Source organism: Arachis hypogaea, chromosome 16 (assembly GCF_003086295.3).
Source record: "Arachis hypogaea cultivar Tifrunner chromosome 16, arahy.Tifrunner.gnm2.J5K5, whole genome shotgun sequence".
NCBI classification, from domain to species: domain Eukaryota; kingdom Viridiplantae; phylum Streptophyta; class Magnoliopsida; order Fabales; family Fabaceae; genus Arachis; species Arachis hypogaea.
The window spans coordinates 132,365,751-132,389,437 of record NC_092051.1 but is presented as its reverse complement, the minus strand read 5'-3'; the positions used below and the strand labels follow the sequence as shown (position 1 = coordinate 132,389,437).

Below are 23,687 nucleotides of genomic sequence, written 5' to 3'. Positions count from 1 at the left end.
TAAAGCTTTATATTTCTAATACGAAATATTGTTGATATAATTAAGTTGGTTATTAATTTTTAATGTGTAATTATTTAAAAAATTCTAATTCTAATTTCTAATTGCTAATTAAAACACTTTGTTTAAACTTTTTAATTTAAAAAATATATATTTTTTAATTCTTAAATAAGTAAATGTCTTTAAAAAGATCTTTTTTATTTACATAATTTATAAGCAAATTTGCTCACTACAAAATATTAGATTAAATTGAATGAAATTACTTATTTTCTTAAAATGTGAGATTATTTATACTATTTAAAAAAACTAATATATATTTTTCTATATTTATTTTTTTTCTATTGTTCCTAAAAAATTGAACTAATTTAGTAGTTCGAAAAAAATAGAAAATTTTTTGGTGATGTGACGTTAATACATTGAGTTTGGAAATTATTTACTTAGGTGTCGTTATTAGAAATTTTTAAAACTTTATTTATAAATTATGAGTTATTTGCTTAAGTGGTTATCTTTTAAATTTTAAGTTATTTGCTTAAGTTGTTTTGCTTAGGTTGTTAATTTTTAAATAAACTTTCTTAAGTTGTTAGTTTTAGATATTTACATAATTTATAAGATTATTAATTTTTAAATTATAATTAATTTTTTGTTTTTATTGACAAATAATAGGATAAATATAATTTATGATGAAACTAAAGCAATTATTTCTAATTTTTATTTTCTGATTAAATTAAAAGAGTTTTGTATTTTAAAACAATATTGAACTTCAATTTTTCTCATGCCATTATTTTGAAAAGAGCGTAAAATAAAAATATTAATTTAATGATAAGATCAAGAGTGATATATATAAGGGGTTAGGATTCAAGATATAGTTGTTAGGAATGAAATTCGTGCTTCCAAAGCAGATAAATGTGTCATTCTAGCTATCCACGTCTTTCACAGGTAGCATGAAATACATGTTTAATAATTATCAAGATACTCTAGCAATTTGTAAGAAATATATGGATATCCAAATTCCTTGATCACAATGACATGTAGCTCGAGTTGGCAAGAGATTGGTAGAGTTAATAATCCAAAGAACTTAAAGGTTGAAGACCGACCGGATATATTATGTAGAGTGTTCAAAATTAAGTTTGACATGATAACCTCCGATCTTAAGCAAGGGATTCCATTCGAAGTGTTAGATGCAGGTATTGCTCATTATTTAACCTTATTTTTAGAAAAAATTTTTGTTAAATTATTTACACAGTTATATATTTATCAAAGCATATATATAAAATAGATAGTTTATTTATAACATTTTATTTTTTTATTTTTTATTATATTGATGTACATGGTAGAATTCTAAAAGAGAGGTCCACCCCATATTCATATTCTTTTGTGGAGTGGAGACCACAAGATAACAAACACAACTTAAATTGACCGGTCAATATTGTTAGGATTGTCTGATCCTGTTCGGTACCCAAAATTATTTAGAGCTGTGTTTACATATATGATTCATGTACCATTTGCTCAAAATCTCCCTGCATGAAAGATGGGTACTACACCAAATGTTATCCTAAAACATTCAATAACACCATAGTTATTAACTATGGTGGATACCCATCATATGGAAGATAAGACATAAGAGTAGTTATTGAAAGGAAGGGATTCCATATGGATAATAAGAATGTAATTTCTTATAACGCATATCTGCTAATGTCTTATCAAGCGCATGTTAGAGTACTACAACAAGTCAAATACTATCAAATATTTGTTCAAGTACATGAATAAATGTTCAGACAAGGTGGCAGTTGAGGTTTCAAAGGAAGCTTTCAGTGGAGAGGATGCTAAGATTATTATGAGATCAAACAATTTTATGATTGGGGGTATTTGTTTGCACGTGAGGTTGTGTAGAGAACTTTGACTTATGATATTCATCGGAGATGGCATTCAGTGATGAGATTAACCTTCATTTGTCTGGAAAGCAAAATATCATCTTTAAAAATAATGACAATCTTGAGAAAATTATGGAATAAGAGAAAGGAAGAGGTACGATGTTCTTAGCATGGATGGAGGCCAACAAATAATTTAAAGCAAGTCAAATTTTAACGTATACTGAGTTTCCAAATCAATTTGTTTATGATAGAGAAAAAAGTGAATGATATTCACGCGAGAGAGCGTATTCTATTGTGAGGTTAAACTATGTTTCACCTAGGGGTGGCAACGGGGCGGGTTTTTGCTCTACCCGACCCGCCCCGCCCTACAAAAAACTCGCATCAAACCTGCCCCACCCTACCCGCGGGTAGTAAAATGTTAAACCCTAACCCGCCCCCGCCCCTATAATTATTAAATCCAACAAATAAAATAAAATTTTAAAAATTATATAACCACCATTTACATACATAACATAAATTAAAGTAAAAATTTATATATGATAAAATATTATTAATCATTTTACTAATTATTTTATATATGTTACATATATTATTAATCATTTTACCCGCCCCGCCCCGCCCAAAAACCCGCCCCCGTGCGGGGCGGGTAATTACCCGCCCCGAGCGGGTAGGGGCGGGGTGGGTACCCGCGGGTTCGGGTAGTGTTGCCACCCCTAGTTTCACCGGGTATAGGTGATATCTAATATATAAGAATTTTGTTAACTGTAAAGAAAAGTTGCACAATATATGAGTTTATTAGGACAGTTAATAGGATTACATATCCTAACTTTCAAGATGTTTTTTATTCATTGGGACTACTGTATGACGATAGAAAATTCATTACAGCTATTTGGTCATCAATTGAGAAAACTATTTGTGATATTATTAATATCTAATAGCGTTGGCAAACCAAATTCTATTTACAATGCAATTTGGGCATTATTAGCTGACGAGATACTATATAAAAGGAGAAAAATATTAAAAAACCAAATTATTTTATTATATGGTAAATCATTATCACATGTAGGACTTGCCAAAATTAGTATTCACCTATGGACAACTTTTTAGGTTGCTTTGTCAAGAGTTAAGAGTCGCAATGACTTGAACATTTTAATTCTAGGCTAAGATAGCAATCCAAAGTCATCAACAACAAATATCACGTTCAAAGAAATTTTTAATAACATTTAGGTAAGAAAAATGGTATTTTCATTTTAATAACATGCTATGATTTACACTTTTGTACGAATATTTGTCGTAAATTTAACTAATTTATCTATAACTATACTTTTAGACTTGAAATGAAATGTTTAACATAGAGCACATCATATGGCAATTGTTTATCTAATGATGTTAGTAAAATGTTATATTGTCGATAAATTTTTGTTAGTTTTTTTATATAAAGTTTAGTGCATAATTGATATGATACCAATACAGTTATATATATTCTTATCTTTTCAGGTATTTTTTTTTATCGTTCAAGAATATTATAGATTTCAAACGGTTCTATTTGTATTTTATTTTAAATAAATATAAAATAACATATTCAATACTTATTATATAATGACAATGTATTATACTAAAGTTAAAAAATTTATAATTATGAAATACTATTTTTAATTTATCATGTCAAATTAAAATATAAGTCTGTGCATCGCACGGGTTTAACACTAGTAGTAATACAAATGAGGAGCTCATATATTGACGTTGCGTTTATACGTTAATTCTGAGAGTTTATTTGTTTAGGTGTCGTCACTAGAAATTTTTAGATTTATATTTATAAATTATAAATTATTATTTGCTTAGGTTATTATTTTCAAATTTTAAATTATTTGTTTGGGTTGTTATACTTAGGTTGTTATTTTTTAAATTTTAAATTATTTTATTTAGGTTGTTATTTTTTAAATCTTAGATTGTTGTACTTAAGTTGTTATTTTTTAAATTTTAAATTATTTTACATAAATTGTTATTTTTTAAATTTTAACACTATTTTTTAAAAATTTGTTGATTCTTTTTAACACTATTTTTTAAATTTTTATAATTTTTTTTTCAAAAATTGTAGCTACATATGTAAATTTAAATTTACGTTAATTTAAAATTTTAAAAATTATTAATATATTTATTTACTTTATCTGCAAATTTAATTTAAATTTAAATTTAAATTAAAGTCAATCAAATTTAAAAAATTTTAGCTATGAGTCAACTATAAAAGTATAAGTTATGAAATATGTGTAGCACTACAATTCAAAGTACATCAAACCCTTTCTTTACATACATCAAACCCTTAATTTAAACCAATGTACTGAATGTGTACAGACTTCCAGAATCGTCAAGTATTCCACGTTATGGATTTAATTTTGTGGGTTTTGACATTTTCAATACTCTACCTACTTAGTTGGTAAATTTATTGTTTTAGAAAAAGTATCATTTATTTATAAATTTATTTATTTAATTGATAATTTCAGCTGTATTTTATTTTTAACAAACTTATTGATAATAATTTTTTTTATTTTAAATTATTTCAGATGTTGTTGGATATCTTGCTGAAATTAGAAGTGAGAGAACTCTTGAAAAGAATGGCAAATCTACCAAATACACTGTTATTGAATTAGAAATTAATGATGGATAATCATATATTTATTTTTATAAATCTAAAAATTTTGATATTCTCATCTTTTAAAATTGTTATTTTAACTTATTTTATTATGAATATTTTTATTAATATTATTAATAGATAACAAACGTTTTTATTCAAGGACAAACGTTTTTGAAATAAAGACGACGTTTTTTATTAATAGTATTTAAATTTTTTTAAAAGATCAGTTCGGATTGATTTTGAAAATAAATATTTAAATTTTTTTTAAAAAGAATTTTAATAAAAAGCATTTTTTTTCATAGTTAGTTTTTTATGAATTTAAAATAATTAATAAACTAATTATTAATTTTTTTAAATTGTGTTTGACGTTTTAATTTTATTGTTAATTTTTAAATTTTAAAATATAAAATATATATATAATTTGATATTATTTTATTGGTAGTTATTTTTTTAGTTGTAATTATTTTTTTGTTTATTTTGTTATAAAAAATATATTTAATATTAAACATTCTATTTGACATAGAAAAATAATGAAAAGTGCATTTTTTGGCAACTATGCACATGAATTAAATGCTTTTTTGGGATCCGACAATAAAGATAGAACTGTTGTCGTCTTACAATTTGTTAGAGTGAAGTTATATAACGGTAATATTTATTCATAATTATGTGAATTTTTATATGTGAGCTTTTACTATTTTTTATGTGAGTTTTTACTAATTTTATATTAAATTAAATTTTTCAAAAAAATTGTTTTGCAGAATTTTATGTATGCCACAAAGATGTTCTTCAATCTTGAAGAAGCAAATGTCATTCAATTTAAAAATAGGTGGGTATATATATATTTTTTAATTTTTTATTTTAATATTATATGTATTATCTAACGTAGTTTTTTTTCGCTTTATTTATCTAGCTTGGTAATATTTGAAGAATTTAGGGGGAATATCGGCAGAATTCCAAATGAGGCTGCATTCTTAAAAATTTATCAAGACAAAATATTGAGCAGTTAAAAGAATTAGATACGGTAATTTTTTTCTGTAAAAAAATTGAGAAAAAAATTAATTTAAATCTATTGTACATTGATTATTTTTGTTTATTCATCTTATTTATTTAGATATATATTTTAGATTTAAAAACTCACCAAATTCAGAGGATTTAAATCATTAAGTTTTTTTTTTTTCAGAATGCTATTTGTGTTGTCTTGGCTAACGGCCACTATAAGTCATATTATAGATACTCTAGACTGGTGGTACGACCAATGTGAATGCAACAAGTTCACGTATGCTTTTACAAAAATTTTCAAATGTTCAAGTTGTAGCTATCTCCTTTTATCCATAACTCCAAGGTTATTTATTTATTTTTTAATTTAAAGTCTAATCACAATGGATTAGATATTGAATAAGTCTATGTTTAACCTTTTGTTATGCTGTTTTTTTTTTTATTAAGCAGGTACCGAATAAAGTTTGGTGTCATTGATGACTCTGATTGTGTATGTTTCGTAGTCTTTGACAAAGAGGCAAAACAAGTTTTGGGAAAGAGTTGTGTAGAGATACTTGATCCACTTTTATTGGTAAGTTCTAACCAATATTTATTTCTAAAAACATTAGTGAAGATATTTTTAATGTTAATTTTTATATTATTTATTATTAATATATTATGTAATACCTTGCATAAAGGAGATCTATCGGATACACCTATACTTTTACTCAACCTAATTGATAAGACCTTCATCTTCATCGTTGAAGTTCAAATATCCGATAATCCACATTTTTCACCTTCTTATAATGATAAGAAGATGACTGATAATGTGGACCTCATAAATAAATTCAAAAAGGCTCTCCTTATTCAAATTGTGAGTACAGATATAAGTGTACGTTCTATTAAAAATCAGTTTATTTTTCTCTTCTTTGGTCATTAGTAGTATCTAATTTATAAAGAATAATTAATAATTAATTATAATTTTAGGATGTTGATTACACCGGTGGTTTGCTTCCAATTTCAAAGGCATCCTCAATCATTGAAGAGTAGAAAGTAGAAGGTGCTAAGGTATTTGTTCAAAAAATGAATTTTTTTTGTTTATTTTTTCAAAGTTAGATCTTTATTTTATTAAAAAATTATTATTGAGATAAAATCAAAGGTGAGAAGAAGTCTTTAATTTAACGTAGTATTTTGTACAGAATTTGTTACTTGAATTTTCCAATAAAGTTGCGGACAATGATGAATCCGAAGTGTTGGAAAATGTTATTACACCAACCAAGCGACTATCCTCGAGGTCGGAAGATTCGAAGGTGCAAGGAGATACCTCAACTTGCAAGAAGATCAAGATTGAAAATGAAACTTGAGAATTTGGATGCACATATTTTAGAATCTCTTTTAGAGTATATCTAATAGAATAATGCCAAGTATATGTTTGTTTTGGTGGAAACATTGTCTTTTCTTGAGTTGTTATTTTTTCTTTGGTTCTTTTGGATTTTTATGTTTGGAATTTAGATTTTTTTTAAATATAAATTAAATTTATTTGGTTATTACTTATGATTTTGTTTTTAATTTGATTCACACAGTTGATATTCTGTTAATTTCTAATTTATTATTTAATGTCATAAAGTTATAAATTTCTCATATAAATTATTGTTGATATAATTAAGTTAGTTATTGATTTTTAATGTGTACTTATTTTAAAAAAAAAATCTAATTATAATTTTTAATTAAAATATTATATTTAAAATTTAAAATTTAAATTTAAATAAACTTTTTTTTTTGAATTTTTAAGTAAGCGATTGGGTTTGAGAATATTTTTTAAAATTTTATATAATTTATAAGCTATTATACTAATTATAAAAGATTATATTAAAGTAAATAGAATTATCAGTCTTATTAAAATGTGAGGTTATTTATACTATTTAAAAGAAAATTTTAATTTGACATTTTTCTATACTTAATTCTATTTCTAATATTGTTCTGACAAAATTGAATTACTTTAGAAAATTTTATTTAAAAATTTAAACTTTGTACTAGTTAATTAGAAATTTTTATTTAAAAATTTGAAATTTGAAATTCTAATACTAATTCCTAATTAAGTGACTTCTTAACTGTTTCGATGTTTAAATTTAAATTTTTTTACTTGTCACATTTATAAATTTTCTCTTTACTCAATTTACATTATTATCTTTTAAATTGTTTCTGCACAGTAGAAGTACTTTCATTTTTTCTCTCTTTTTAAATATTTTTTTCTAAATTTACGTAATTTATAAGGTTATTAATTTTTAGATTGTATTTAATTTTATTTATTTTTATCGACAAATAATAGAATTAAATACCCAGCCATATTCAATGTTGCTGAGAAACATGTAATCTAAGAAGTAGCAATATCAGCACTTTATTATTTACTATTGTTATGCTTTCTATAAACAAAAAATTATCGTTTAGCGTACAAGTTTTTAAAATTCTGACAAAGATATGGTTATACATTATACTTTTTTGTATTTGAATATTGATTTATTGTAATTCTTATGGTTTGATTAGCGTGCATGTAAAATATAAGTCTTGAGGTTGGCACAATGAAACCGTATTATATGATCTCATCTTTTTAATCCATAAATTGTAATTATCAGTAATTTTTTGTAAATATTATTTTTATACCTCACATGGTGAAAGAAAGATATATTTTTTGTATAAAGTATTTGTTGCAGAAATAACTGAAACATAATTTATTATCTTGGTGATTATTAGATGTGATAGATATTGGTGACCTATAGTTTTTTTGTCGGTATTGCGACGCTATGATGTGGTATGAGGAGAGATCAGAGAAGTCCAAAACAGGATCCAATATTGAGTTCTCAATATGTTGTATGCAAGGGAAGGTACAAGTGCCATTTTTGCAACGTCCACCTCAGCTTTTGCAAGATTTAATATCTGGAGTAGACCAAAGAAGCAAACACTTTAAGGATAATATAAGAACTTATAATAGCATGTTTTGCTTCATGTCCCTCGGACGTAAAATAGAGACCTCCATCAATGATGGGACAGGTCCTCTCCAGTTTATTGTGAGTGGACAAAACTACCACAGAATTTGAAGCTTGGTACTAATTGAGGGACAAAGACCAAAATTCGCGCAGTTATATATTTATGATACAGAAAATGAGGTCTCAAACAGAATAGAGATTTTCAGGTTTGTATCATGCATTCCAAACTGATTAAAAACATATTAAGGTAGTTCGTACTTTGATTTTGGTTAATTATGAATACTAACATTTTTCAATTAATGTTTTATACAGTTCAAGAACAACCAACAACAACATTGACCAGTCCTTAGTTCTAGACCTCAAGGACATGATCGATCAATATAATGTTCTTGCTCACAAATTTAGGATAGTGAGAAACTACCTGAATCAAGGAGATATCACAAATATAAGGCTATGGTTGTACCGAAAAAGATCAAAGGACGTAAGAGTCTATAATTTACCATCTTCTAATGAGGTCGCAGCTCTAATAGTAGGATATTTTGATTCTGAAGATACAGGGCGTGATATTATAGTTCAATTAAAGTTCGGACATCTACAAAGAATTCATGAGACACACACCGCATTTATTCCTTTTCAGTATCCTATGATGTTTCCTTATGTTGAAGATGGCTACCAAGAAGACATTCATTTGCGAGAATCTCATAGGGCTGATGAAAATAGAAAGAAACAGCATGTGAGTTTAAGGGAGTTCATAGCATTTAGAATACAAGAGAAAAGGGTCGAGTATGTAACCATTGTCAATGGTGGACGACTATTTCAGCAGTTCTTGGTTGATTGCTTTTCTATGATTGAAGCACAAAGGCTGACCTACTATCGAAACAACCAAACCAGGGCGAGGAGTGATATATACAAAGGGATTCAAGATGTAGTTGTTAGGGGTGGGACTCGTGCTTCCAAAGCAGGTAAACGTGTCATCCTACCCGCGTCCTTCACTGGTGGCATGAGATACATGTTTAATAATTGTCAAGATGTTATGACAGTTTGTAAGAAATATAGATATCCAGACCTTTTCATCACAATGACACGTAACTCGAGTTGGCAAGAGATTGGCAGGGTTAACAATCCAAGAAACTTAAAGGTTGAAGACCGGCCGGATATATCGTGTAGAGTGTTCAAAATTAAGCTTGACATGATAATCTCGGATCTTAAGCAAGGAATTCCATTTAGAGTGCTAGATGCAGGTATTGCTCATTATCCAACCTTATTTTTAGAGAAATATTTCTTTAAATTGTTATAAAATAAATGGCAAAATATTTTCTTACTTAACATATTGTTGATTTTCTATTATCATCTTTAATTTATCAAAGTACATATATAAAATAGATAGTTTATTTATAACATATTTTTTTTGTCTTTTTGGTATAAGGGATGTAGGTGGAATTTCAAAAAAGAGGTCTACCACATACTCACATTCTTTTATGGTTAAGTGGAGACAATAAGATAACAACGACAATTCAAATTGATCGGTTAATATTTTCAGAGTTGCTAGATCCTGTTCGGTACCTAAAATTGTTTAGAGCTGTATCTACATATATGATTCATGGACTATGTGGTAGAGCTTTCTCAAAATCTCCCTGCATGAAAGATGGGTACTGCACTAAATATTATCCCAAAACATTCAGTAGAACCACAGTTATCGATAATAGTAGATACCCATCATATAGAAGACGAGGCACATGAGTGATTACTGAGAAGAAGGGAGTCCATATGGATAATAGGAATGTGGTTCCATACAATGCATATCTGCTGATGTCTTATCAAGCGCATGTTAATGTAGAGTACTGCAACAAGTCAAATGCTATCAAATATTTGTTCAAGTATGTGAATAAAGGTCCAGACAGAGAAGCAGTTGGAGTTACAAAAGAAGCTTCCAGTGGAGAGGATGCTCAGGTTATTGATGAGATTAAACAATTTTATGATTGCAGATATTTGTCTGCATGTGAGGCTATGTGGAGAACTTTAGCTTATGATATTTATTAGAGGTGGCCTTCAGTGATGAGATTAACCTTTCATTTGTCTGGAGAATAAAATATCATCTTTAAAGACGATGACAATCTTGAAGAAATTGTGAAAGAAGAGGAAGAAAAATATACGATGTTCTTAGTATGGATGGAGGCCAATAAAAAATTTGAATCAGGTCAAATTTTGATATATGTTGAGTTTCCAAATCAATTTGTTTATAATAGAAAAGTAAGGGAATGGAATCCATGCAAAAGAGGGTATTCTATCGGGAGGTTAAACTATATTTCATCGGGTACATGTGATATTTATTATATGAGAATTTTGTTAACTGTTCAGAGAGGTTGTACAACATATGAGTCTATTAAGACAGTTAATGGAATTACATATTCTAGCTTTCAAGATGCTTGCTATTTCATGGGACTACTGTGCAATGATAGGGAATTCATTACAGCTATTAATGAGGTAGCTGAACTTACATCTGGTCATCAATTAAGAAAATTATTTACGATGCTACTGATGTCTAATAGCATTAGCAACTCAGAGCGTGTTTGGAATGCAACTTGGACATTATTAGCTGATGGAATACTATATGAGAGGAGAAAAGTTTTGAAAAATCAAGGTATTTTACTATGTCTTTTTTTTATATCAAGATTGTGTTCTCTTATTATTTTTATTAATAATATTAATAGTTTTATTTTGGAATTACTTATTAAATATTTCATAAAACCACCATGTGCTTTTGTTAGATACTCAACAGCAATGCGAGATCTTTAAGAGACTATCAATCAATGCCATATCTTGAGATGTCTGGTGTTCGCCTTTTTCAGAATAAGCTAATAGAGGAGGAGTTAGCATATGACACAAATGAGTTGACTCATACAAACTTATATACAGAACAAAAGATGACTCATGAGCAAATGTTAGTATTCGATGAGATACTCAATGCTGTTATTACAGACTCTGGTGGTTTTTACTTCGTTTATGGGCATGGTGGGTGTGGTAAGACATTTATTTGAAATGGACTTTCTTCTGCTATTCGGTCTAGAAGAAAGATTGTTTTAAATGTCGCATCTAGTGGAATTGCGTCTTTACTCCTACCTGGTGGCAGAATGGCTCATTCTAGATTTTCAATACCCATTACAATTACTGATGAATCTACTTGCAACATCAAGCATGGCAGTTTGAAGGCTGAGCTGCTCATCCAAAGTAACTTAATAATTTGGGATGAAGCTCCAATGCTCAATAAAATGTGCTTTGAAGCACTTGATCAGACGCTCAGGGATCTTATGTCAGTTACCGATCAACATAAGACACATCAACCATTTGGTGATAAGGTTGTTGTTCTAGGAGGTGATTTTAGACAGATACTTCCGATGATTCCGAAAGGGAGTAGACACGATATATTGACATTAACTATTAACTCATCCCATCCGTGGTCGTTTTGTAAGGTTCTGAAACTGCATACGAGCATGAGGCTTCTAATGCCTTCTTCGGATCAAGATGAAGGTGAAATAAAGAGATTTGCTAATTGGATACTTGATGTTGGATACTTGATGTTGTCATGTTCAAAAAAGTTTTTAATAATATTTAGATAAGAAAAATAGTATTTTCATTTTAGTAACATGTTATGATTTTTAATTTTGTACGAATATTTGCCGTAAATTTAACTAATTTATCTATAACTATACTTTTAGACTTAAAATGAAATGTGTAACATAGAACACAACATCATATGGCAATTGTTTATCTAATGATGTTAGTAAAATATTATATTGTTGATAAACTTTTGTTAGGTTTTTTGGTATAAAGTTTAGTGCAAAATTAATATGCTACCAATACAGTTATATATATTCTTATCTTTTTAGGTCTCTTTTCTTATCGTTTAAGAATATTATAAATTTTAAACTATTTTATTTGTATTTTATTTTAAATAAATATAAAATAACAAATTCAATACACTTATTATATAATAACGATGATAGTATTATACTAAAGTTAAAAATTTTATGGTTATAAAATACTATTTTTAATTTATCATGTCAAATTAAAATATAAATTCATGTATCGCACGGATTTAACACTAGTTATTAGTAGCATGACCTTTTTTGAGATATTTTATAATTTTTTTGAATTTTTAAAATTTTTAAACTCTTAATTTATTTATTTTTTCTTCTGATAACAATTCTTGATATCATAACTAAGCTTATAACATACACGGCAAAAGGTTTAATTTTTAGTTTTTTTTTTTTTCAAATTTTTTTTAACATATTCTAAACTAGATTTCATAAAATATGATCTTTGACCATCAAATATTATTTCAATATTTTTAGAATTATTAACCATATTTTCTATCAAATTTCATAAATATATATTTTTTTAATTTCGTTTTCTTTAAGGATATCCTTCTTAGATTTATCAATTTAAAAATGTAGGACATTCACTTTCTTAAGATTTCATTTTCATTTCTTAATTTATCAATTTTTTTCGTTTAGAAAGACTATCTTAGACTTTTGAGATTTTAATTTTTAAATTTCATATATATATATATATATATATATATATATATATATATATATATATATATATATTTTAGACATTTTGAATAGTTAACCACGAGTTACTAAAATAAGATTTTGAGATTAAAACATAAAATATCATATTCAAAAATAAGTACTATTAATACGAGTTAATGAGATCAAGTACTTGAATATAAAACTCGTTGGGAGGTTGCGACTAAAAAAGTTATCCGGCATTTGTAGGCAAAAGGTATTGCAGGCAAAATTGAAATTCATAGGGGTGGATTAAAACGTACTTGAGGAGCTCGGAGTCTCCTCTTTTTATATCTGTCCAATAGCTATGACCAGGCTATTAATTCCTATGATTCGAAAAAATAAGTCGGAATCTTCCTTTTTAATTGATCAAATCTTTTCTCACTATGATTAACACTGTGTTTGTTTCAAATGAATATGGGAAAAAGAAAATATAGGGAAAGAAAAAGGGTGAAAAATCAAATTTTCTATTGTTTGGTTTACCGAAAAAAATGAAGAGGAAAAGAAAAAAGTAGAGTGGGGTCTACAAAAAATTTTTCTCCTCAACTGTGGGATGAAAACCAATAAAGAAAGAGGAAATAATAATGTAATTACGGATTTACTCTCTTTTTAATAAAAAAATCAAAATTTTTCATTTCACTTCCTTTCAAATTTAAAAATCATCTCTTGTATTTTTTCTAGTTTTACAGTTCCATCAAACTTCATCTTTTTCTTATAATTAAAGAGATTAATGGTGTAACTTATGAATAATTTTCATTAGTCTTTTATAAAATTATTTATTTGTATATATTTAAAAAATAATGATAATTTTTTATTTACCATATTTAAAAGATAATAGAAGAGAATAATCTAAAAAAATATTGTTATTAACAAAAATAATATGTTAAAATCTTAAAATTTAATTTGAATGATTTTTTTTTATTAAAAAAATAACTTGAATATATTAATAAATTATAATTTACATATAATATAAATAAAGGTATTAATGTAATTTTATACTATTATAATTTTTTTTCTTCTCACTTTTCTTTCAATCCAAACAAAAGAAAATTTTCTCTCTATTTTCTTTCCATCCATTTTCTCTAAATCCAAACAACATACAAATAACTCTACTTTTCTTTCTATTTTCTTTCCTCTCATTTTCTTTTCTCTTATTTTCTTTCCTTTCATTTTCCTTTTTATATCCAAACAAAGCCTAAGGATTTCGGACCCTGATTGAGTCATCGAAAAAGTCTCTTGTCACATTATCTATATCGTAATTATTTAAAGATAATGTCTCTCAAGCAAGGATAATCTAGGCTGCCTATCCACATTTTGAGCTAACGGAACAACGCATTCAATTTCTCTTTATAGGAGTCAAATCCTCTTTTTATTTGGAGTCAGATTCTCTCATTGTTGGAATCATATGCTCGGATCCTGGCATTTAATGCTTCTTGCAACTTTTTAAAAAATGATTGATGGATACAAAAAATGCGGGGTGGTTTCGCAGTTTATAAGATTGGAGTGGAATTTTTCTTTTTTTTTTTTCTTCCGTTAGTCGTTCGAATTTTGATGCAATTTTACCCTTTTCTTTCATTAATATAATGGTAGTTACCAAATTATCCCTAATTTTTCGATTTTTGACTTGTGGTGAGGGGTTAATCTAAATTGTTTTTCCCCACTACTACATTAATTTTTGGGCGCGCCTAGAGAGTTTTGCTTTCCCCTTCCTAACCTCCTCTTCTTCTTTCTAAATACTCCTTTTTTCCTTCTTAGTTTTTTTATAGTTCATTTGGAAGTACCATTTTTCGGATGGTAAAAACTCAGGTGAAGTCGACTTCACGTGAAGTTGATATCTGAGAGCCGTTAGATAAAAATTTAGTCAAATCAGTCAAATTATTTAACGGCTCTCAAATATCAACTTCATGTGAAGTCGACTGTACTTGAGTTTCCACCTTTTCGGATTCTTGTGGAAGTATTTTTTAATTTTTTATGACATAGTCCTTTTTTAATTTGTTTCAAAAGTCTTGTTTAATGGTTGCTACTTCTAGTCGTGAAGTATCGGTTGCATTTTTTGGAATATTGTGTAGTAAAATTTGACTTAACAAACTTAATCAAGGGATTTTTTATTATAATAAATAAATTAAGTGTAAGATTTACCGAAATAAATATTTTTCAGAGAATTTACTGAATTAATTTTCGTTGACATATATCGTTTATAGTGTAAACGAGATGTTTTTTCACGTATCTTGTTTACACTATAAATGAAATACGTGAAAACGTCATCTCGTTTACACTGTAATATATATATATATATATAAGACAAATATCCAGCTTCTATAAAAGGATGTGTAACCCTTGGTATTCCTCACATGCATATCATATCCTGTCTCTGTCTCCTTTTTCTCTTGAAAACATAGCTGAATGACCAGTAACAATTCATTCATACTCGTGCTTCTTTATCCGAATTGTAGTATGAGAAATGGTGATAATGGGGTGACATTCGAGTGTCAGAATCCGATATTGTTTTGCACTCATCGTGTGGAGAAGTTGTCGGATTTGAAGAGTTTGATATTGAGCAAGTTTGGTGGGACAGAAAGGAGGGAAATCGGAAGGTGGCGTATAGGTTGCTGGCACCCATGGGAAATGAAGTCTTCCGGTTTTGACTATTTCGACTTCATGGGGACGAGCATGTGCGACTGACGATGTTCAGTATTCATGGAAGGATCATGTGTGAACAGGTAATGGAGCTGTCCGCCGAGGTGGGTCATGGTGGTAGTGGGGGTTCCGCACAAGAAACCTATGTGCAGGACGACCTACCTATCGCACCACCTCCCATTCATGTCGCAATTACGGAGCATGAGGCAGAAGAGGGTGAGGAGGAGTCAGACGAGGATTACGTGGTGGACAGTGAAGATAGTGAGTCTGTCGATGGTGAGGATGATGATGAGTTTGTGCCGGAGACACCTACAGGGGCTATGCCGCGCCTTGTGCTGCCTCCACCTCACACGATTCTGGTGCTATCGGTTGTGCCTAGTCACTATCACAGTCTAGATCTGGACGCCATGCATGAGAGGATCCTGGTTTCTGACACCTGTGGAGTGGATTACAACCTAGACGGCGGTGTGGAGTTTCGGGTCGGACACAGGTTCAGAAGTCGAGAGGCGGTGCTTCAAGGTGTGAAGAACTACAGTATTCGCAGGAGTGCTGAGTACTGTGTGATCGAGTCCAACCGATTAAAGTACCATGTGCAGTGCCGTCAAGCTGACAGTGGGTGTCAATGGAGCCTCTGTGTGGCCCTTCGTCAGAATCTCGGATATTGGTAAGTTCAAGTTTAATTGTGAATTTGAGAAGTTTTGTATGATATGTTATTTTGGTTAGAGATATTATGTAAGAATAAATTTTTTGTTGTGATTAGGGAGGTTCGGAAGTTTGGTGGATCACACAGTTGTCTGGCACCCACCATGTCTCAAGACCATCGTCAGTTAGATAGCAGGCTCATCTGCAAAGTCATATTGCCATTGATTCAGTCCAACCCATCTGTGAGTATCCCAGTCTTGCAAGGTGCGGTCTAGGCAAGCTATCATTTCAAACCGTCATACAGAAAGGTATGCATGGCAAAGCAGAAGGCGATTACACGGATCTACGGTGATTGGGAAGAGTCGTACAACAAGGTGTCGAAACTTCTCCAAGCACTGTAGAGATGTTTCCCCGACACCATATGTGACATACGCGTCAAACTGTACTACGAAGGACACCTCATGGTGCGAGACTGCTGCATATTCGACAAAGTATTTTGGGCTTTCCCGTCATGTGTCGAGGCCTTCAAGCATTGCAAGCCATTTGTCTCTGTAGATGGCACGTATTTCTGTGGCAAGTATAGTAGAGTGTTGCTTATATCGGTGGCGGAAGACGGGAACATCAATATACTGCCAATTGCTTTCGCCATTGTTGAGTCTGAAAGCACCGAGTCATGGTCATTCTTTCTTACTAATTTGAGGCGCCACGTCACCCCACAAGACGGCTTACTGGTTATATCGGACAGATCTCAGGCCATCAAGGCCGCCCTAGCATCCGATGATAGTGGGTGGCATCCCCCTAAGGCGTTCCATGCTTACTATATCAGACACATGGCGGTGAATTTCATGAGCCGGTTCAAGTCAGCCGAGGGCAAGCGATACCTCATAAACGCTGCTTACAGTCTAAGTCAGGCTGGGTTTGAGTGGTACATGTATGTATTGAGGGGCGTCTCCCCGGCAATGGCAGACTGGGCTGGTCATTTTAGAAAGGAGATTTGGCTTCAGCATTGTGACAGTGGTCAGAGGTTTGGTCACATGACCACCAATTTATCCAAGTGCATCAATGCTGTGTTGAAGGGGACCCGCTACTTGTCCATTTCGGCCGTTATACGTATCACGTATGAAAGACTGCAGAAGTTGTTTGTTACGAAGGGTAGGGAAGCGCAGAGCCAGTTGGTGGCTGGTGCACGAATTGTAAATCACACTTTTCATAAGTCGTACCACTAACCAGCAAGTGCACTGGGTCGTCCAAGTAATACCTTACGTGAGTAAGGGTCGAATCCCACAGAGATTGTTGGCTTGAAGCAATCTATGGTTATCTTGTAATTCTTAGTCAGGATATCAATTATAATTATCAGTTTGGATTGCGAAAAATAAAAGAGTATGAATTAAATACTTGTTATGCAGTAATGGAGAATATGTTGGAGTTTTGGAGATGCTTTGTCTTCTGAATCTCTTCTGTCTCCATGTCTTCTTCTTCATGCACGCAAGGTTCCTCCTATGGTAAGCTGTGTGCTGGTGCATCACCGTTGTCAATGGCTACCATCCGTCCTCTCAGTGAAAATGGTCCAGGTTTGCTGTCACCGCACGGCTAATCATCTGTTGGTTCTCACTCATGCTGGAATAGGATCCATTGATCATTTTGCGTCTGTTACTACACCCAACCCTTGTGAGTTTGAAGCTCGTCACAGTCATTCAATCCCTGAATCCTACTCGAAATACCACAGACAAGGTTTAGACTTTCCGAATTATCAAGAATGCTGCCAATGGATTCTAGCTTATACCACGAAGATTCTGATTAAGAAATCCAAGAGATACTCATTCAATCGAAGGTAGAACGGAGGTGGTTGTCATTCACGCGTTCATAGGTTGAGAATGGTGATGAATGTCACGGATCATCACATCCATCATATTGAAGTGCAAATGAACATCTTAGATAGAAACAAGCGTGTTTGAATAGAAAACAGAAATAATTACATTAATTCATCGAGACACAGCAGAGCTCCTCACCCCCAACAATGGAGTTGAGAGACTCATGCCGTCAAAGAGTACAAAGTTCAGATCTAAAAATGTCATGAGGTACAAAATAAATCTCTAAAAGTTGTTTAAATACTAAACTAGTAACCTAGGTTTACAGAAAATGAGTAAACTACGATAGATAGTGCAGAATTCCACTTCTAGGGCCCACTTGGTGTGTGCTGGGGCTGAGACTTGAGCTTTACATGTGCCTAGGCTGTTTCTAGAGTTAAACGCCAGGTTGTAACCTGTTTCTGGCATTTAACGTCAGAATGCAACATGGAACTGGCATTGAACACCAGTTTACATCATCTATCCTTGAGCAAAGTATGGACTATTATATATTGCTGGAAAGCCCTGGATATCTACTTTCCAACGCAATTGAGAGTGCGCCATTTGGACTCCTGTAGCTCCAGAAAATACACTTTGAGTGCAGGGAGGTCAGAATCCAACAACATCTGCAGTCATTTTTCAGCCTCTGAATAAGATTTTTGCTCAGGTCCCTCAATTTCAGCCAGAAATTACCTGAAATCACAGAAAAATACACAAACTCATAGTAAAGTCTAGAAATGTGATTTTTATTTAAAAACTAATAAAAATATAATAAAATGTGACTAAAACATATTAAAAATACCTAAAAACAATGCCAAAAAGTGTATAAATTATCCGCTCATCAGTGGCTGGGAACTGCTTCTCACAGAGACTCTTAGTGGCCATTGAGAAGAATAGGGAATGCATTCCGAAGATCTGTGTGACACATTGCGATAGGCGGGCCTCCGTGTTTGTTGTGGAGGAGCTAGAGCCGTTCGAAAGCTGGGGTCATGGTTCCTTTTGGGTTCGGCTATCGAAAGACACATGTGATTGCGGGTTATTCCAGTCTCTCCACTATCCGTGCCGGCACGCACTTGCCGGGTGCGCCGCCGCTAGCATTGAGTGGGCCCCGTATGTGAATCCAGTCTACCGGTAGGAAGCTGTGTTAGAGGTGTACGAGATGGAGTTCCCACCCATTCCAGACGAGTCGCTATGGTCGGAGTGGCATGGGACGATGATACGTCCTAACCCAACCATGCGGCGAAAGGTGACCAGAAGACCAGTGTCCACCAGATTCCGGAACGACATGGATGATGTCGAGCGTCAAGAGAAGCGGTGTGCCTTGTGTAGGCAAGTCGGCCACACTAGACGAGGTTGCCCTAACCAACCCACCGGAGATGCCTAGGCCATTTTAGTTTGGATGTACTTTACTGCCTTTTGAGTTTCATTTTGAAAGTGTTGAACTCCATGTTTTAGTTCTTATTGTCATTGTTTAAAGTTTAGTTCTTTAATGTTAAATAATTTCTTTGTCATATCTCTGAATTATCCGTTACTATGAAAATAAAGATAACATGACATCAACCCAACCAAAATAAACATAACATAAATCCAACGAATACATAAACATAACTCATAATAACATATACATATACAATCCAACTAAAGTACAGAAAAAATACATAAAATGGCAACTAGTAAACATCATCTGTGGTGGGGATCCTGATAGTGGAGTCTGTGACCGGTGCCACATGGTGGAGGCTGAGCCTGGCGATGAGGTCAAGATGGCCTAGGGTCTCCGCGGGGCGACGCCGGGCCAACTGGCTGCTGGGGCTGTGGGGCATGGTATGGGTGGGCCCTCGCTGATGGTAGACCGGTGGCGTACTGATGTAGTTGTAGGTGTGGATGAGACGGTGGCCTTGATGGAGGGGTGATTCGCGGCTGGGAGGAGGTCAGATACTTACCGTAGTCATGGGAGGGCGGCGTCACATACTGGCTACCCGGCTGGATACCCGCCCCGAACGACGACGCAGAAGCCGGTGATATCTGAGGAATCTAGGAGGACGTCTGTGCGGGACCTGATGCATGCTGGTTATCCCCTATCCCAACCTTCCTATATGTGCGGAAATGCTCGGCTAAATGATCCATAGTCACCAGCGCGGCCGTGTGAAGCTGGAAGGCATCATCAAGGAGGATCTCATCAAGCATATCCTCCTCCTCCTGATGGCACCGGAAGGACCACCCTCATGCCAACCAGAAGGTGATATATCCCAGTCTCCCATAGGCTGCGCACCGCCGCTCCCAGATGCATGCCAAGCTCCATGTGACGGGGGAGGAGGTGGTGGTAGAGGTGAGGCCTCTCTGTCCTGTGGTATGTCTCCATGCTCCTCCTGGTGGGCGTACTCTACCTCATCAGAATCAACTCCGACCCCCACCCATCGTGGGCGGTCCCTCTCCCTCCTCACCGGCTCGCCAGGCTAACGCTCTCTGTGGCCCCTGTCCCTCCGAGAAGGTCTTCGAGTATCATCCCTACCCTCCCTTACACATCGACGTCAATCCGGCACGCCCCGAGGAAGGGCGAGATCGTCCCTGGGCTGGCTGGCAGTGGGCTGTACGTTAGGGGGCAACTTCGCCGGCCTCGGGTCCTCCAATACCTCCTTCCCCGATAGATGCCTAACACGAGAAACCCACGCCATCAGTCATAGTACTCCAAGATCGGCCTCGTATCGAATGTGTGGTGCACAGTAATCCGGCGATCGGGCTCAAACTTTTGATGCCATCTATCATACCACTCCTTCAGCTTGAGCGGCCACCATACATCCTCACCTCGACCAGTAGTATTCAGGTACCTGTCAATAAACATGTTGTGTTAAATACTTCATTAAGTCATAATAAATGAAATATTTTAACGGATAAGTAAGTAGAAATACAACATCAATCTCACCTATCAAGATTTATCGGAGTGCTTGGTACCTACTGCTCTCCATTGAACTGCCGTTTCACCCAATCAACATGGTGAAATCGGACGATATTGAAGCACAATAGGGGGACGGCTAACAACCATGTCCCCCACTCCTCCTCCTCACGAAATCAGGGCGGACACAATGCCTGCAAGGCGGGGTCATCGTAGACTCTCCATGCAAACTGAAGAAAGAAAGTTTTCACCATAACACAAACACAATTCTTATACGAAATCTCTCGAATTATCCTTATAACAAGCATATTAAAGGATACGATATCTAACTAATTATAGAAAATAAAAACATACGCATAATAACTACTGACCTCGTCGAACCGTAGCCGGTCAAGGGAAACCCTCCAACGCAGGACCCTGGCCTCATGCTGATCCCTAATCTGCTGCGGAAATCCAACCAACCTAACACATCGAACGAGAGCAAAAAAGGATTCGTTAAGTAACATACCAAAAGATTTGACAAAATTATTTAACTCAAATACATAAAATGATATTTCTGACCTCGCAGTCAGTGGATACTGGTAGACGCCTCTATCTGGTGGACACCACTGGGAGAATCTCTGATAAATCCAGGACATCAACAATGGAGTGTAGTCAGCGATATCCGTGATGCCCTGCTGAGCCACCAAAGAAAGGGATTGATACGTCCAGGCCAGCACAGCGGAGCTCCAGGAAAACACTCTACACTCCGTAAAGTCCCTGAGCAACGGTAGCCAACGAAGGTGCACCAGATTGTTGGACTTGTCGGTCATCAGATACCCTCTGATCAGTAACATGATATAACACCTGGCGTACTGTCGGAGGGTCTCGGGATCGTCTGTCTGTGGCATCTGGCGGACACGATCCTGTAGCCACACAAGTTTCAGCGTGAACGACTCCTTCCTCTGTGCCTCCTGCTGTGCTGCCACAGGAGGTCGAGCACCGAGGAGCTGCTCCACCAATGCCCACGACTCCGTATGGTACCACCTACCAAAGTCACGGAGCCACCCCCAACGGGGTTACCGTGTGTGCGTAGGCCTAGGTGGTATGCCACATACTGTAGGGTGATAGTGACCTCACCTCATGGGAGATGATACGTGTGTGTCTCTAGACGCCATCGCTCCACCAGTGCCGAAATCAGAGAATTGTCAAAGATAAAATCCCTGAGGGGTACGGTGTCGCCGAATCCAGCCTCAACCAAATTTGGGACGATGGCATCCGGTGGAGGTAAAGTATGGTCACTCGCCAGAACAGTAGGAGGCAAGGCCTCTAAGTAACGACAAACGAAAATATAGTTAAATTATATAAAATTAATTATAACTTATAAATTATTTGTTAACATTTTATAAAATTAATTTTACTTCTCATAATATTTATCTCTCAAAAGTCTCAAGATTAATTATTTTTTTGTTATTTTTATTACAAATTAAATAATATAATGCAAAAAAATAAAGTCTTAAATTTCTAATAAAATAAAAATATCAAAATTTATTAATGTAACCAGTGTTAACTATAACAGCATTAAATTTATAAATACTAACAAAATAGCACAGGAATAACGGGGTTCCAAACTAATCATACCTCAGTTCATACGAACCTAGCACAAGCAGATAGAGTTCTAAATTAAGCCTACAGACCTAACTAATAACTCATATACCAAAGTTTCAGATCTTCATGACTACCCTAATAATGCCAACATCATTAAATTTAACAACGATAACGAAACTAACCTCAAAGTCGGCCGCCCTGGTGTAATGTGTCATCTCATTCAGCTTGTTTATGTCCCCGTCATTCCCCACTTGGCGTGCCATCACCGCTTGAGTCAAAGGTATAGTCAGAAAGGGTTAAAAGAGGAGAGAAAGATGTTGACAAAGTGAAACTGAGGCCTGGAAATCGGCTGTAAACGACTTCTATATATAGGCGGATACGGGCCATATCTCGTTTACCCTGTAAACGAAATATGCGTATTGTCATCTCATTTACACTGTAAACGAGATATGAAAAGGGAATTTAAATCGGTAATTTTTCAAAAAATATTTATTTTATTTATTAAAATAAAAAATCCTTTATTCAAGTAGTAAATTTAATTGTAGTTATGAATTCATCAAATTTTAATTTTTTTTTAATTTGTAGGTTTAGATATGAAAAATATTGGTGAACATAATGTTATGAGTTTTACTAATTTATAGATATGAAGTTATTGTTTCTTTTAATGGTTCATGATTAGATAAGTTTTAAAAACTATTTATTGATTTTTGATTTTTAATTTAGTTTTATGATTAATATCTTTGATAAGTATCTGCAGATTCAATTTGTAGATTCAAATATAATAAATAAAAAATAAAAAAATTATATATATGAGAAACTTTTTGGGGCAGTCATTTTTAATATTTTTAGTTATTATTTGACTAGCACAAACACTAAATTATTTTTAACAAAAAAATTTTATTAATTCATGTGTGTAGACTCTGAAAAATGTGAGTACAAATTGTATTGATTCATATTTGTAAATTTTGGTAAAATATAGATACAAACTATAATATGTTTTTCAGTCCCCCTATACATACAAGCCTTTTTGTCAAACAAGTCCAACCAAATTAAC

General features: G+C 33.0%; 3 protein-coding genes across 3 annotated transcripts; 2 read left to right on the top strand and 1 right to left on the bottom strand.

Moving 5' to 3' along the window:
• Positions 1 to 8,634: 8,634 nt before the first annotated feature.
• Positions 8,635 to 11,985, top strand: LOC140180243 (uncharacterized). The gene is made up of 7 exons (XM_072220695.1): positions 8,635 to 8,639; positions 8,772 to 9,700; positions 10,297 to 10,409; positions 10,818 to 10,943; positions 11,228 to 11,475; positions 11,590 to 11,831; positions 11,930 to 11,985. Exons 1-7 carry the CDS (start codon positions 8,635 to 8,637, stop codon positions 11,983 to 11,985), a joined length of 1,719 nt encoding a protein of 572 aa, XP_072076796.1.
• A 4,785-nt stretch (positions 11,986 to 16,770) lies between these two features.
• On the top strand, positions 16,771 to 19,291 carry LOC112757579 (uncharacterized). Its single transcript, XM_025806136.1, has 2 exons — positions 16,771 to 17,502; positions 19,025 to 19,291. The coding sequence occupies exons 1-2, from the start codon at positions 16,771 to 16,773 to the stop codon at positions 19,289 to 19,291; spliced, it is 999 nt and encodes a 332-aa protein (XP_025661921.1).
• Positions 19,292 to 21,222: 1,931 nt separating this feature from the next.
• On the bottom strand, positions 21,223 to 22,896 carry LOC112757578 (serine/threonine-protein phosphatase 7 long form homolog). Its single transcript, XM_025806135.1, has 5 exons — positions 22,816 to 22,896; positions 22,183 to 22,352; positions 21,608 to 22,072; positions 21,418 to 21,508; positions 21,223 to 21,276 (listed from the first exon to the last, which is right to left on the bottom strand). Exons 1-5 carry the CDS (start codon positions 22,894 to 22,896, stop codon positions 21,223 to 21,225), a joined length of 861 nt encoding a protein of 286 aa, XP_025661920.1.
• Positions 22,897 to 23,687: the final 791 nt, after the last annotated feature.